This window comes from Balaenoptera borealis (genome assembly GCF_965194805.1).
Source record: "Balaenoptera borealis genome assembly, chromosome: 11".
NCBI lineage: Eukaryota > Metazoa > Chordata > Mammalia > Artiodactyla > Balaenopteridae > Balaenoptera > Balaenoptera borealis.
In genome coordinates, this window is record NC_138868.1 from 24,381,539 (window position 1) to 24,398,938 (window position 17,400).

Below are 17,400 nucleotides of genomic sequence, written 5' to 3' on the forward strand. Positions count from 1 at the left end.
GCTGGCCCAAATGTGCAGTTAATACATTCACGCTCCCATGTCAGATACAGGGCGTCACTGGACAGCCTTTCACTGTGTTTAATGAGCACCGCACTGCTGGGAGAATCAAGCCTGGTGAGGTTTCCCTGAACCAAAGGATTTGTTAGAAAGACTCTGAGATGAGCTTCCTGATAGGCTGCATCTCAGAAACCTTGCGTCCACCACACCAAAATGGCCAAGAGAAATGTTAATTATTCAGTCTAGCCAATCACTCAGTGACATAGAAAGACAGCTTCCTCAATGCCCAATATATACTTGTTGAATAAATGAGTGAATGAATAGACAGATGAATGCAGAATCTTCCCCTAAATTCCTCCTTCAAAAGAGAACGAGGCATTTTACTGAAAGCGAACTTCAGAAATGAACTAATTCAGGTCAGTTCTCTGTGTTAACACAGAAGTCATCAAGCTTGTGCTGGGCCTGACCCCTGAGAAAAGAGGCAATAAAAATCATGAAGCCTTATTTTCATTTGTAAACCATAGTCCGTGTTTTACAAAAACACTGCTGAAATTGTAAGCTTATAGAAAGTATCTGCTAAGATGGAGCTGGCTTTGATCCCTGTAGCCAGTTTGTGTGGGGATCACATCACCAGGTCCTGACCACTTGCTTGTAGGTCTCAGGCTAAGATGGATTCAAAGATCATTCCAATGGGATCCTTGGCATAGAGCACAAGGTTATCAAGATCTGTCTCTCACTCAACACTCCCATCGTCATTCAACTCTAAACCAAGACGTTTAGAATGTATTTATCCTTAGATAAAGGATAAAGGGAAGCTTTATCTGGGAAGACCCCAGCTCCTTTATTTTTCATCTCATGACTTCAACAAGATTAAATCCCAAGACAAGAAATATGCCTTCTGGTTCCTTCTAACTCCACTCTGCCCAACACACTACTGAATGCATGTCGTTGATCAAGAAATACTCTTTTTAAAACATATAGAAAATTGATAAAAGCGCTCTAACCATATTGAGTAAATTTAGATACAAGAAAAGGAAAACCATCGCTTTGAACTTTACTACTTTGCTACAGCTGCTTTGGCACGCACTACCCCCCAGGACATCTCAAGCTTTTTAACAGAACTAACCTCCCCAAAGAAGAGGAAAGTTCATCAGTACCGTTCACTCCCTTCTTTGAAGATGGGCCCAACGCTATGGGCAAAAAGGACAGGGAGAAAAGTCTCAGTAGTAACTGGCCTAGACGGCTTCAACTCCAGGTGATAAAACACTGGGAGCTTCTACCTTTTTGAGTGAAGGTTCTTTCCAGCAAGGGATACCAACTTGTAAAACAGGCGAGACAATGTGTATATACTACAACATAATTTATTGCATACATTCACGCGAAAAGATTCAGTGGGAGAAGCAACAGGTAGTGCCCAGAGGCTGGAGAGTATGCGGCCTTGAATTTACCCTTCCCACGTGACCAACCACTTCACCTAAAGCACAAAGCCTCCCCAAAGCCTTCCTCTGACCTCTGACATTAAGCTAACCTAGTTAGACCACGTGTTGCTCTGTGTCTCTTTCCTACTGAACTGCATGTGGCTTTTCTCATCATGTTATTAGAATAGACTTTCTGGTATGGGTATGGGGACTGGGTAGCGACCACGTATTGTTTAGCCTCAGTTGGACTCTCCTCCTTGGGTCAAACTCCATTTGTGTTCTTTGCTTATATAACAGGGAAGAGTAAACACTCTGTAGTTTCCCTCGTTTTAAGTGCCCCTCCATCGGTTCAGTGACCTGTATACATTTGACATAATTTACTGGCCTCATGCACTCCATTTCAACTAACCAGCCCTGATATTTTCTCTTTCTCCTAAGCACTAGAATTCCCTTCTGAATTCCCACTCTCATCCCTGCTGCTCACACAACAGTGGATGGGTGGGGAAGCCAAAAGCTACTGATGTAATCTCACAATTTCTTTGATGCCCCTATTTAAGCTTAAAAATCCATGTAGATTTTATATTCTACTACCATATGTAATATCTGTGTTTGATTTATAAAAACAATGTCTTAAGTCATCATGTAATAATATCTGTCTCATATAGGTAATATCTTAAGTCATTTTCCAGCTAATTTAACATCCCCTTCCTACCTTTAAGGAAACTGACATGTCAACAAGATGTGTCACATTTGCCTTGTGACTTCATCTTCCCCTTCACACAATCTTAAACCTTCAGGGGGGAACAGAAGGCCCCATTTGAGAAGTAAGACATTTGATTGTTGGCATTCAAAAATTTGACATTGCTGGGTTTGGCTCTCTTCAAAAGACCCTGAAGACCCATGGTGCACAGAATTTTAAGATGTTGCTAGGGCCTGAGTTAGACTTGTAAGCATGAGTCTCCAGGTTGGTGGTTAGAAGCACGTCCCTTACACAGGGAGGGGGGCCTCGCCAGCAGCCCAGCATGCATATCCTAACTTGGCTTTCTTATTCTCTAGCTGTTGGGTTTTCAATTGTTGGGTAAGGACTCAAGAAGGTCAAAGGCCTACCATATAAACTCCCAGCCTTCTCTCCAGCCCCAACATATAACAAACACCGCTAAGCGAAGCCATTTGGCTTATGCCCCAACGCTACCATTAGATTCGATTCATGTCACTCCCTTATTCAAAACTCTGCCCTAACTTCCCATCACACTGAGAATAAAGTCCAAACTCTCTACCACAGCTTACAAAGCCCTATGCGATCTGGCACCTGCCTACCTCTCTGACTTCATTCCCCGGCTTTCTCCCCTCTGATCACCGGGTTTTATCCACCATGGCCTCCCTGCTGCTCTCAGCACAGGCCATGATGCTCCCACAGGCCTGGCTTTGCACTGCTCTCCACCGTGCCATGGCTTCCCTCCCTCGCTTCGCTCAGGGCTCTCCCTATACCCAGCTCCTCGGAGGCACTTGCCCTGACTATCTTCTCAGGAAAACAAAGCATCCCCAGCACTCTGTAGCCCCTTGCTCTGCTTTCTTTTTTGTAACACTTGTTACTCTCTGACTTCATGTAAGTTATTTAATATGTATTTGTTTACTGTTGGCCTTTCCAACTTAGCAGGTAAGCACCCTGGAGACAGGAATCCTTCTTCTACTGGAGAGATATTCAGTGAACATCTGTTATGTGAATGGAGGCTACACGAATCCCCACTTAAGCCAAGATTGTCAGCCATGTTGCCGAAGGCTGGCAGGCCAAAAGCAACCCAGAACACAAAGCCAATCCACTTGGAACCAACCTGAAGCATTGAAGCAATACGCGTCATACTGGGAGGTATTGGATGTAAGGATGTACACTCCCGTGTTGTTTGCAGCACAGATGGAATTGGGGTGGATCCGGGGGATCACCACGTGCCCATCTATGAACCCGTACCTGCAAAAGAAAAACAAGAGGTCATCCACCCGCGAGGCTATAAGCAGGGATTTCATAATATCCCATCGAATGACATTTCATGCAGTGCAATACTTCCTTCAGTTCACCCCAGGGGTGCTACAGGTTTCGACAACTGAGTTATGGGAAAGCCAAAAATAACAGCAGAGGGACAGTGAAAGGGGACCAACAAGGCTGATGAAGACAAAGTGATTTTTGGGGAGCTCTATAAAAAGTGTTTTAAAAAATCAATTCATGAAAGAAAAAAAAATTAGTTTCAAATAAAATCTATGGTCAGCAGTCAGGCCAGTTTGAACAAGCAGAGGGAAGCCCAAGTCACAGGCAGAATGACCCATTGACGATGTGAGACCCACTCTGGCACGCCATTACCTTCCTATTTGCCTGAAAATACAGAAAATGACTGGCTCGCATCAGACGGAACTAGGTGGCTCTTCATTTCAGTCCACTAATGGCAAACCTGCCTCATTTCCCATCCCCTCCTCTTCTTCCCTGGCCTCACCTTTTCCTGTGATTCCCTCATGCCAGATCTCATTGTTCTAAACACAAAGCCTTGTTTATACACCAGACACAACGCATCTTGTCCCATGAGCATCTCAGGCATAATTCCATTGCCAGTGGAAGTAAATTGACCGTCATTAAAATGGGAGTCAGAGTGGTTAAGTAGATAGCAATGCCTCATTAGCTCAGGAGTTTTCCAGAAGCAGCAGAGAAGTGCTTAAGCCCCTTTGCCCCACCATGGTGATTCTGGGAGCGGTTTGGAGCCGGAGGCTCTTTCAGATACAACATACAGCACCCAGCCTCTTCGATCAGCATCGCGGTGGCTGAATACTTCCGCACGATTTCTCTCCAATGTAAAACGCCTCAGAAAATGAGATGTGGGCTGAGAAAACACCATTTACAAGGGAAGAGGCAGAGGCAAGGGAAGAGCAGAGAGGGAGAAGCTAAAACCAACAGGTTTTTGAAAATGCAGTGCTGGCTAAAATGCACAGCCCAAATCCTTTTAATCTTTCCTGCCGGGGGTGACAGTACGTACTGCATCACCCTGCAAGACCTATGGGAATGGTTGTGAGTGTGAAATTTCTAAGCACATCGAACTCATTATGTCTAAGTTGCAAAAGCTGACATGACTAATTCCTCATCTGAATGGCCAGACTGGTTTCTCCAAAGACTCCTGAGCTTGGTGGGGGGGAGTGGCCGCAATTAAATGTTAGTAAGTTTCCATGTATCTGAGAATTGCTACTAATCAGGGTGGGGCAGACAGAAGAAAGGAGATGCTAAGGTTCTTCGTCCCCTGTGAGACTCTCGCATCTGTCCTGTGGCAGGTATCTGATTCATAGCTACCTGAGTGAAAGTATGGAAATAAGTTTTGCAACACTTAAAACCAGCTATGGGTAGAACGATAGCTGTCTTTGGCACAGTTTTTCTTTGTTTTTTTAAAATAATAACACTCCTTGGTGAGCCTCCTCCCCACCCCATTCCCATCACATTCTGCTAGGCTGTATCACACCGACATTCTAGCATTTAAATTATTCCTGAGTTTTTACCACATCGTGTCGACCGCTGGTTTTATGTGTCGTCCTGTCTATAAGTTGGAGATATTAAAATTTAGATATGTGTATACTTCATGAGTAGGTTGTTGTTCCCAGGGAGGAAAGAAATACTCAGCAAATCCATCCATGCACCAGACTTTCATCTGCCTTTTGCTCTCAGTCCTTAGGGAGAGCGGGGTCATTAAATCTTGCCCTGGGCCCAGAAGCTGGTCTGGAATCTGAACTCCTCCCCATGAAAGTGATGTGGCCCAGGGCTGGCTGCAACTAAGCCTCAGTTGCTTCCTCTGCAAAGTGGGGTCACATAACTGGTGCAGTCTGAGAATTAAGAGAGGGATATGGGCAGGTGGGCTGGGGTCCCCCAGCATCTAAGGGCTGGATGATTGGCCAGTGGGTACAGTAAGAACTTCCCCTGTTTTCAGCATATGAGAACTTTTCTGTATTTAGCAAGTTCGCCTTGTCTGCATTTCACAATCAAAATTCAGCTTACTAAATCCACTTTCTTAGGCCACTGGCCTAGTCAGGGCCATATTTAAACAATGAGCCTTAGGAATCGAATAAGTGGACCTGCTAATTAGCTTTCCTTCACTGCAGCCTACAGCTCAGGTTCAGAAGCTACCAGAGCTATCTGCTCCTTTTATATTCTCCCAAGACCCTGCTCTGAACACACACAGATGCCTGCACACATCTGCTCTTTGTTTTAGAGCAGCGCTGCTCACTAGAACTTTCTGCAAAACAGAAATGTTCTATAATCTACGTTGTCCGATGAAGTAGCCACTAGTCATCTGTGGCTAATCGAGCACTTGAAACGTAGCTCGTGCCAATGAGAGCTAAAGTTTTGATTTTATTTAATTATAATTAAGTGTGAACAGCCATCTGTGGCTGGTGGCTACCGTATTAGTGCAATTGTGAAGATGGTCTTTTTCCTCATCAGCAGAAGTATCTCAGTTCCCACCAACACTATGGGTGCCCTACTCTGTAACCAAGCACAGGGGATAGATGGATTTAACTTACATCTAATGGTTTCCATAAAGAGTTCTGCAGCTTGACTTTTTAAAAAGCAGCCTGTGTTTGCGTGTTTGCGCGTTGAAGAGAAAAGGGAACCACCATGTTACCTAACGCTATCACATTGCAAAAGTGCAGAGAGGTAGTTGCAGGCTGGGGTGGAAACTTCAGAGAGCAGTCGTCCACATTCCCCAGAGCTCTTCTAAAGAAAACAAACCAAACCGAAACGCTTCACCACGGTGGTCACCACTGCTCGCTCTTAATGTGCACCACTTTCCACAGGGCCACGAGAAATTCAGAAAAATAAGGGCCATGCCTGCTGTGAATATCCTGGGAGCAGATATCCTGGGCCTGAGGACAGCTCCCTGAGCACTGTGATGTCTGGTAGGCGGCCTCTCAGGAGGCCTCTGTTGGTCCCTCTCATCGCTTTCCCATCACTTGTAACAATACATCTCAATAATTTTCATGCCCTTTTCGCTCAAATCAGAGCAACAGAGAAGAGAAACAAAATCAAAAGAGAGAGAGTTGTTTGAAAAACCTGCTTTAGCCAAGTCTGCAGGGTGAAGGCTCCAACAGGCACACATTTATTTTAAACACTGTTATTTGGTTCCCTTTCTCTTGTGGTTCTGACAGTGATATTGCACGCTTCTTCAAAGCCTGGAGAGCATGTTGTGGAAGCACCTCAGGCAAGTGGCTTCCAACACAGGACCCTTAAGGGCCTCCTCTAGGCAACCCCTCCTTCTGTGATTCACAAAGGTGTCTTCAGCCGGCCCTCAATTTCAGTGGTCATACTGGTTCCAGATGGACTTGGTCAGATTAATGGGTGGTGCCAACTCCTCAGGCAAGCAGCCATTCAGCTGTCACAGAGGAGCCTTCCTGGGTCTGAGCCCCACCCCCTGGACCCGGGCAGCCTACTTTCCTGCAGCAGGTGGGGGCTGGTCCCTTACCTGCAGGTCTCAAACCCTACACGCAGGGCTGCCTCCATCTGGGCCATGGTGGGCAGCGTACAATTGAAGGCCTTGCAGAGGTCAGCAGCCTCAGTCTTCGAGATGCTGTAGCGACCATTCTTCTCCACGTGGAATATACCTGCGTATCGGCAGGTTATATTTAGATCTATGGGATGAAAAGAAAAGGTTAGATTCTTCTGCATCAATAATTTGGAAAGGATAAGAAGTCTGTTTTAGAGCAGCCTCATTAAAAAGCCAAATAATCTTCCCTACTGGCCAGAGCCTTCAACATTCACTGTAGCATTTCAAAGCATCACTACTTCACTCTCAAATCTGAGATAAGAGGCAGAAAGTAGCATCACTTTTACATTCTCTCCGCCGACTGCTCCACAACAAAGTTTTTACAAAGCATGTGATTTATTTCTGATTAGGAAAGTAGCACAAACTTGGGGAAAACTTACAAAATTCAGGGAAGTAATGAAGGAAAAGCAAGTCCACCTCTAAGAAAACTACTGCAAACATTTTAAACAGTTTGCTATATCTTGTTTCAGTTTGTTTTCTGAAAGTGTGTGTTATGTATGTACTTGCGTAGTTTAAATGGTACTAAATATACAGTTTTAGGTGTAGGAATCTTTTTTTCCACTTAATGAGTATTTTCCCACAATCACGTGGTATGGCTTCCCAGCTGATAACCTCCAGTGACTTCTAGTCACACCCAGAATAAATTTCCTTATCATGGCTGATAAGACCCACATGACCTGGCTCCTATCCTTTAAGTAGCTCACTCTGTTCCAGGCACAAAGCTTTCCTTCAGTTCCTTTGGACATTCTGAGCCCTTTCCCACCTTAGAACATTTAGGTCTGACTTTACCATTTCTTTTTTTTTTTTTAAAGATTTTGCAAAAAATATATTGATAGGGTATATGTGTGGAAGTCAGTTCTAAGGGGGAGTTAGAACAAGATGGGATAGATGGGATACAAAACAATATCAGATAGAACAAGATGGGATAGATGGGATACAAAACAATATCGGACCTAACTTACTGATATGAGTGCATTTTACATGTTTAGGTTTTTTAAAAATTTTTTTATACAATTTTTAAAGGTTACACTCCATTCACAGTTATTACAAAATATTGGCTATATTCCCTGTGTTGTACAATACATCCCTGTAGCTTATCTTACACCCAGTGGTTTGTACCTCCTACTCCCCTACCCCTATATTGTCCCCCGGCCCCTCCCAACTGTTAACCACTAGTTTGTTCTCTACATCTGTGAGTCTGCTTTTTTGTTATATTCACTAGTTTGTTTTATCTTTTAGGTTCCACATATAAGTGATAGTATACAGTATTTGTCTTTCTCTGACTTATTTCACTTAGCATAATGCCCTCTAAGTCCATCCATGTTGCTGCAAATGGCAAAATTTAGTTCTTTTCTATGGCTGAGTAGTATTCCATTGTATATATAGACCACATCTTTGTATCCATTCCTCTGTTGATGGCCATTTCTGTCTAGAATGTACTGTCCTCTGATCATCACATTTTGTTTTTCAACTTGAAATCATCTCAACTGAGGGTCCCTCCCTGAACACTCTTATCCAACCCTCAGCGTCTCCCTCAACTTACTATGCTTTTGTGTCTTCACAGCAACTTGTCTATTTATTTGTGCATTTGGTTTTTTCTGTCTGCCCTTTCTTTTGATGGAAACGCCAAGAAAGCAAGGGCCTTTAGCCTGTTTATAGCTGTTTCTCTAACACTCTCATCAGCGGCTGACAGAGAGCAGATGCTCCATGAATATTTGTTGAATAAATGAACGACTCATTGGAATTTCTTCAAAAACACACTTTGAACATATTGACAGATAGATCCAAGACCTGTTCTTTACTCTCAAGAGTTAATGCATCCAAAATGAAACCTAACTGCTACCAACCAGTTTAAAAATGATTTAGTCCTAGGACTTCTGTGAGTTTGCAGACACGAATCTGAAATCTCAATAAGGAGCTGAAAAAAAAAAAAAAAAATCACCTGGTGTTCCCTGGTCCTCTGTAACAATCTCAAAAGACTTCAAAGCCCTTAACTGAAAACTCAATATTCTTCTGTATGATGCCCAGTTTGCGCTTGAGTAAACGCCAACACAGAAAGGTTATGTCCTTGAAGCTGTCCTGGTGAAGCAGGAGCACGTCCTTGAGCCTCAAAGACAGGCATTGACTCTGCCAATGCCAGACACCACTCTGTCAGTCTCAGTTCAGACAGAATTGGCTTTAACTCAGACTCTCTCTCTCACGTGTGTGGGTCCAGAGGTCATCAGGAAGATTCTGCTTATTTATCAATGAGAAACCTGAGGCTCAGAAAAGTGAGCTGCCCAAGGAAGTGAGAATTGCTGTCCAGAGCCTGTAGTTGCCTTCCTGAATCCCAGTTGCTTTGTTTTACATTTCTGAGCTGATAGCCAGGGCGGAGAAGCCTGCAACTGCAGCGTCCCTGGTTACCCAGCAACTTTGGGGTTCTGTGTGGCATCACCTTTCAAAGACCCTGAGAGGTGACTTGTATGTATGTATGTATTATTTATAGGTGAAGAAACTGAAGCTCAGAAAAATGAAACGACTTTGCAAAGTCACCCAGCCGTTAAGTGGCAGAGCTGGAATTCCACCTCAGGTCTGTTTAACGCCAAAACCCATGCTCCAATCCACTTTGCTATGTGTCCAAGAATCCTTTCATATCATTAGAGCAAGTCTTCACTCTGGAGGGGAGAGATACACCTAAACAACTGTTACATAATGACAAAGATAGGGTCAGTGTTAATGGAATTGTGCTGCCAACAACTGCTTTCTCCTCTCTGAGCAGGAAGCAGCTTCCAATCACTAGAAAACAGAGTCTGACGAATGCAAATCGAGACGATAAGAAAACTGTTAAACTTCTCTACAACCTTTCTCGACTCTGAAAATAGTAAAAGAAGAAATAAAAAATAGAGCTTTGCAAAGACGTAAGCCAATATCAAGTGATTCTCTTTTCTTTGTATCATTAGCGTGGAGGTGCTTTTAAAAAACATTAGAACTAGGTGAAATGGAGAAAACATGTTTTGGGGAGACTAATTCCTTTTTGGAGTGGTGTCCTTTGGAAGCCACTCACACAATACTTGGCTGATGAGGCCAGGGGAGCACAGAGGGGGGAAATGTACAAGGCCCTTTTGAAATGCTGTTTGTTTTTACTGACATTTTCAGCTTTGGCCTCGGTTGGCCAATCTTTGCCAAAGGAAACTGTCACGCTGGGTGACCGTCCTTCCGGAGGCCCTCTGTGTGTAGCTTACAAAAGAGAAGCAAAGCCTCCCAATCAGTTTCTTGGAGGTGAGGGAGACAGAGGACACTTCAGCAGATGCCAGGAGAGGCAGACCGCCCATCAGCGTGTGGCCAGGTGGCTGCTGTCACTCCTAGGTTAAAAATAAAGTCTGAGGCATGGACGGTGGTTTGGAGCTGAATGGCAGTTTCCGTCTTATTAAAATAAATTAGAGTTTGCCACCTGGCACACAGAATATGCAAATGCAAAAGGAACCGATTCACACTGAGACTTTTGAATAAAATCCCTTGAGTTCCACGGGTGGCAGCCAACATCACTTGATAGACGATACACACAGGAATGTGTAAGTGTGTTTCTAGGTGTGCATGTGAGTAGTGAATGTGTGATGTGTGTGCTTGAGGTCAGCCAAGACAGGAAGGGACTGATAAAATCAAGCTTCAGCCTTCCTAGAAATGCGAGGCTTACACAGCGTGTGTAGTAGGTATCAGAAAAGGGCTGCTGAATGAATGAAGAAATTCTATGCAACGTGAGAATTCCACGGCTTACATTTATCTTAATCTCACACATAGAAAAGGTCCAACTCCTAATCTTGATGGCATTCAACCATCTGGGAATTCCAAAGACGGTGCCAAAACCTTCACTTCAGGTCAACAGTATTCACAGTTCCTCCCCTCTGGGTCCCTCGTGTCTTAAAAAGGACCAAGCCTTCAGGGCTGTGTATCCGTTAAGCCCTGATAATTTATGAAGACTTTCCAACAGGCTTTCTTAACACTTATGCAAACAGAAATTATTACCCCAAAGGGTATTGATAATACTAACAGCAATAATAGCAGCTAACACATATTGTGCACTTATTATGTATATGCCAGGCACTCTTCCAAGCATTTGACAAGTATTAACTCATTTTATCCGTAAAACAACCCTATGAAGTAGGTAGTATTATTATCCCCACCTTTCCCGATACAGAAACTGAGGCACAGAGTGGGGAAGAAACGTGCCCAGGTTCACAGAGCTCGTAATGATGGAGCCAGGATTCAAACCCAGCCAGTCTGGGCACCGAGAGTTCACAGGCTTAACCACCAGGGCACACTACTCCTCACCCCGATTTACATAACTTGTTTTGCCCTCTCAACCTCCCCCACGTATAGCTGAGAATATCCCCAAGGTTCAAGTAAGGTTAGGGTAAGGCCGAGGCGTGAGTAGCCACGGACCACAGACCACTGGACAGGCACCCGTGTCCATGGCAATGGCACTGGCCACGCTGCAAACCCCTGTAGAGAGGCTGGACTCTGGAGATATCTGTGCATCTCTCCTGAGAAACAGAGATCCCTGTGATCCGGGAGCTGCCGTGACTCAAGAGCCTAATATTAAATGGCCGATTGCATCTCTCAAACAAGCCTGTCCAACTGGACGTGAATCAAGAATGTTTTCCGTTAAGCCCTCTGGTCTCCAATAAATCTCCTGTATCATGTAATAAAGGAAAGAGTCCAAGTTCCTCCCTCCAAGAGACCCAACGGGCAACATTAACGTTTGGAGGCCACTTTCAGATTCAGGGTGGAGCCTTTCTGGAGGGTGTTCGTTATGATGGGGTTGCCAGGAGGACAGAGGGGTCATCGGCCCAGCACCCAAGGATCTCATTGCCCACATGGGAAGAGGTCTATCAGTAACCTGTCAGGAAGACCACAAAAAAGGAGCTCTGCAAGAGAACTGTTTAACCAACTCTCTGGCACCAACTCACGGGAAGGCTGGTAGTTCAACTTAGAAGAGATCCACCCCAAACTGGGTTCAAATCCTAACACTCACTCACTGTGTAACCACTCCCTCCAGGTTACACAGCTAGTTAGTTTCTTACCCTCTCTGACACTCAGCCTTCTCCTTGATGGGATGACAATAACATCAGCGTTTGTGGGACTGTGAAATGAGACAAGATATGTCAAACACTTGATACGGTGTTTGGCACTTAATCAGAGCCAATGAGTATTGCATACTTATTAGGTGGCTGATCTACTTCAGCTAAATTAATTCTCACAAAGGTGCCATGGAGTGGGCACTATTGCCAAACCCACTTTAGAGACAAGGAAACTGAGGCACAAAGAGGTTAAACAGTGTATATAAAGTCACCCAAGTGGGAGAGTCAGGGTTCTAACTTCTGTGCTATGCTGCTAATTATGTGGGGTTCTGGGTAAATTCGTTCTTATTTGGATAAACCAAAGCTGACCCATAATACCATTCATTTTACCTATATTTTTCACTAAGCCTCACATCAAGGAAAACAGATCTTTCTAGTAAAATCGCCCTGGGCCTGAGACGAATAGCTTCTTGGTTCGCTCCAGTCACTTCGAGAGTCATAGAAAAGCACAGCGTCTGCTGAGAGTACAGCACTGTGTAATCTTTACCCAACTCACCATTATGTGCACGTGTCCAAATTTTCCTAAGAGGTGAGTGAGGGTGGGGATATTACACAGCCGACTAGCAATGGAGCTGAGTGACAAGACGTGTTCAACCTGGAATCCACAAGTTGGTCTTCAGGGGTCTATAAACCTGGGAAATTATACGCAAGACTGTGTGTGTACGTATATACGTGTCTACATGCTTGTGCGCACGCGTGTGTGTGTCGGTGTTTGGCTGGAGACAGCATCCCTCAGTTTCCATTAGCTCCTCAAAGATGTCTGTGACAGAAACAGGTAAAGAATTACAAGAAATTATTATCTTTAAGGTCTCTTCAGTAATTAGAAATTCCAGGATTCTGGAATTTTGGAACTTCCTTGTGGGCTTCATGACAGCAGGGACCGCGTCTCTCCTTCAGCATGTGTCCCCAGGACCCTGTGCAGCACCACACAGAGTAGCCACATGCGGAACAAATGAGTGAACGAATGAATGTTCTCCCCCACACACAGGACAAGCAGATGTGTAGGATGCAAACAGAACACGCCTTGGGTCCACCCCCCACGTCACGTCTAAAAGAATCACCAGCTGGGCCTGGTTGAGAATTCCCTAGTGGACACTTCAAATGTTTAAATGTTTTTAAACCGAAGCATTTGCTTCTGAGAACTCTGATGTTTTCCCTGAAAGCAAATGTTTCAGAGACCAACTTTCAGCTTTGCAACTGGCGTTGTCTGCCTGGACTTTGCCGCTGTCATCTCAGAGACGAGCACAGCCTTTTCACATCCTGTCATGGGGTCCCTTCTGAGGACGGATCTCCTGCGACAGGAATGACAGACACAGTGTGTCCCATGTGAAGACCACAGGAGATGATCTACCATCACGCTGTGCCCAGAGACTCTCAATTCTCCGAACCAGACTTCTCCAGACGGTCCAAAATGAATGAATGTATTTTCCAACAGGCACCACCTAGATGTGCCTGGTTCCTTTTGTCATCTCCTCAGGAAGGATGAGGAAGAATTAGATTTTTTTCTGATTTGGTCCCAGAGTAGCTATGTGTCTGGGGAAGCTGGTTTTCTTGAAGATGGGGGTAAGGCCAGTTCCTGAGACCCAATGACATGTGCAATTCCCACGGCCGTGAGGACAACTGCAAACATTCACCTAGCACCTAATCAGGCCCATATGAGGTTTCCAACATTTTACACCTAAAAATTCATTTAATTCTCACAACAGTGGTATGTGGTAGGCACTTTTGTTATCCCCATTTGATGCAGGAGGTAACTGATTCTTTGAGAAGACATGAATGACCTGAGCTAGGGGCTAGTGGACCTGGTTGCAGACTGCGCAGACCAGCTGATCGTACTGCAGTGTTAAGTGGCACCTTGTGGGTGGGACAGATGCTAAACTATAGGAAACCCTCTTCTCCACGTGGTTTTTAAAGTGCAGAGAGGTGAGCATTAAAAGAGAACTCTGCAGAGAGGAATTTGAGCTTATTAAATATTATTAAATATTAATAAGCTCAAATATTATTTTAAGATCACAGGTCTCTTGATTCTGGACCAAAGGCTTAACAGGGCAGGGCCCTTTGCTCAAGAGCTTGGGAAAACTTAGATGGGAAAACCTGCACTAATGGAACTTCCACCCTCTCCCCAAGGCAAGGATTCCGAGGTCTCTGTGTCCACTGACTTTCCCCAACAGAGGTCTGGTTTCCTCTCTCTCATTCTACCTGTGCTCTTCCCGAGATCCCCCTGGGGGTCAGAGACCCCCCCAACCCCAGCTGCAGCCTCAGGCCTCTTCTGTCCTTTACAGCCTGAGGGCTCTGGCCAAGGCCAGGCAGAACAGAATGAAGAGAGGTCGGCCCAGGGCTGGGATGCCAGACCACAGGCTGTCCTTGTGCCATTTTGAGATGTCTGTTGCCCAGCCCTCAAACCTCAACAGACCAGGCCTTTCTAGCTGGAGCATGGCCCTCCAGGCTCATTGCATCCGACTCCATCGAGCTCCTGGAGTCAGTCACATGCAAGCCTCCTGGGCAGAGGTGGCCAAAAGCACCGGCGAGCTCTCCACATTTTTCATCTTTATAGCGTTTATCATGAAGCAGCCAGGATTCTCTTTCTGTCCTCTGATTTGCTGAGCTCATGTCTGAAAAAGATTATGCAGCATCACAAATCTAACCGAACTGATCCTCCTCAGAACGAGGGAGAGATAGATAAGGCCAATTGTTTTTTAAAGCATTATTGCTAATTGGATCACCTGTGTTTAAAGCGAGGAGGAACAATAGCCAGCGAGCGTCAAAAATTCTCTTGAGGGCTTCCCTGGTGGCGCAGTGGTTGAGAATCTGCCTGCCAATGCAGGGGACACGGGTTCGAGCCCTGGTCTGGGAAGATCCCACGTGCCGCGGAGCAACTAGGCCCGTGAGCCACAATTACTGAGCCTGCGCGTCTGGAGCCTGTGCTCCGCAACAAGAGAGGCCGCGATAGTGAGAGGCCCGCGCACCGCGATGAAGAGTGGCCCCTGATTGCCACAACTAGAGAAAGCCCTCGCACAGAAACAAAGACCCAACACAGCCAAAAATAAATAAATAAATACTTTAAAAAATAATGACTCCCTTCTTTAAAAAGTAAAAAACATTCTCTTGAGACGCAAGAGGAAACAAAAATCCACAATGACTGAGCATGGTCCCCCAGCCAGTTGTGAGAAAAGCAGGACCTCTGGGGTCCCTAATTGCTAGATTCCTGACCAACAGTCCAGTTTTCTGACTACTGAACTGCTTTTATAAGAGGCCTGAGCAAGCCGTTCCAATAAAGCCACAGTCCACTGTCCTAATGGGACATGAAGAAGCCCTTCTCTTCTTCATTGTGATTGTTTGATGTCTTCAAAGCCCAGAAGTTTCCATCTGGGAGTCTTCCTAGCTATTACAGCCCCTGCCGCCACTCAGGCCCGCCTGCTGTCCAGAAGGCTGGCAGCCTTCCTGCTGCCCCACATCTCTCGCCCCATCCCCTGATGCCCACGTGATGAGCGCCTGGTGAAAGGGTCTATTGTTCAGCATCCCATTCTGAACGAGGCCAAAATCACGCTCAGTGGCCGAATTGCCTCTGGCTGCCCCAGGCAGACCATAAATCTTGAAGGACTCAGTCTCTCCCCGAATTGCCCTGGAGGCGGGTGAGGGTTTAATGAGCAGAGAAAATAGTCATACACCATCATACCGAGAGAGTCTCCTCCAGAATGTGTCCTGGGTTGTTTTCAACTGAGCTATTCATCCCTTGGCACTTAGAAGGGAAATGCACCCCAACTTCTTGGTGCTGGCTGTATCCCCTGACCTCTCAGCCTTTTTGTCCAAGGAGCCTGTCATGGCAGCCAACAAGGGCCCATCGCATCCACTCTGTCAGAGAAGAGTCCAAGGGTTCTCTCAGCCACTACCCTGGCCCTTCAGTCTAGGCCTCCAAAGAACCAATCCAATGAAGCTCTTGGATTGTTTGTACAGAGTCTGAAGAAAGACCCCCACCCCTGCCTCCTGGTGGGGTGATGGGAACTGGGGGAGGGGAGAGGGTGGGAAGGTCTGGTTAGGCCCCCATTCCCCATCCTGGTTCCAACAGTCTTTCTGGCAAAGGAGAGTGTGTCCCAGAACTGTCACCTCAGTACCCAACTCTGTGAGGCCATTGGTCTTTGGTGAGCGAGTCTCCGGGAAGACAGCTGAGGGAGAGAAACCACAGTGTGTACCCCTGCGTGTTGCCATGGCAACCGGGAAATGTTTGGCTTTGGGCCTGAGACCTTGTTTTCTTCTTTTTTGGACCATATCTGTTTAGCAGACTGGCTAGCACAAACCCAGGATGTGGTAAATGAAATGAAAAAGCATCTCAGGGGCCCACATGGGGTTTTTCCTGTTGCAAGTAGAAAAAAAAGAGGTCCTACTTTGTTTCATAGTTAGATTTTTTTGGGGGGAGCTAATTCTAGTTATAACACCTAGTTCAGGTACAGCTTTGGCTCAGGTCTGTAGCCGGATCTTTGAGGAACTGGCTGATTTTAATCTGAGGTAAGTACGTTATGAGAGCTGAGGTGGGCTGAGACTGTCATTCACAAGTAATAGCTGCATTTCGGGGTGGTTAGTGAGTCACTGACACGCTGTTGAGCCATGGGTCCCCATCTGGGAGAAGGACAAACGGTTCTAGCCTAACTCCTGTTCATTATAAGCTGTGTGACGTTGAATAAGTCACTCTAGATCTCTGGTTCACACCTAGCCTTCCTGCCTCCCAGGATGAAGCAAGAAGTTAGGAAATGCTTGAAGCTAGTGGGATAAAGTGGGGAGGAGTTATATGCACACCCAGGACAGTATGAACATCTCAGAAAGCTTCCCAAAAATCTAGTATTCATTAAGACATATATGGGCTCCGACCCCAGCAGAACAGGTGGATCAAAGTACAAGCAAGCGTCAGTAATAGTGCCATGCGGGAAATTTCCATCTCCAATTATGAAGCATTTCCACATCCAAAAGCAGCCCCATGAGGCCCATCAGGTAGGTACTATGGCCCCATTTTACAGATGAAGAAACAAAGGAGCAAGAGATTCAGAGACTCCAAAGTCTTACAGAGTTTGAATAAAACCCAGACCTCAACTCAGATTTTCAAGGTCTTCTGAGTTTCCCCATTACCCGTGGTGCTGCCCTTTCCATCTTGCGTGTCAGCAAGCAAAGGGGAAAAGTGGCAGCACTCAGACAGAAGAGCATACTTTTCTTCCCCTCCCCCTCCCAATGATGTCTTAGGCAGAACCACAATATTTAGGATAGGGGAAAGCAGAGCTGCCCCCGTGGGAGTAGGAGTGAGGGTGGAGGGGCAGA

The 17,400-nt window shown here is 45.6% G+C and overlaps 1 protein-coding gene across 27 annotated transcripts in view; it reads right to left on the reverse strand.

Annotated features, from left to right (window-relative positions):
• The window catches only part of CD44 (CD44 molecule (IN blood group)), an 87,491-nt gene that overhangs the window by 44,830 nt on the left and 25,261 nt on the right, over window positions 1–17,400 (reverse strand). For all 27 annotated transcript variants that reach the window (XM_082343708.1, XM_082343718.1, XM_082343717.1 and 24 more), the window contains exons 2-3: window positions 6,899–7,064; window positions 3,248–3,381 (exon numbers count right to left, since the gene is read on the reverse strand). In XM_082343708.1, coding sequence (XP_082199834.1) covers window positions 3,248–3,381; window positions 6,899–7,064 — 300 coding nt within the window. The remainder of the gene's footprint in view (window positions 1–3,247; window positions 3,382–6,898; window positions 7,065–17,400) is intronic.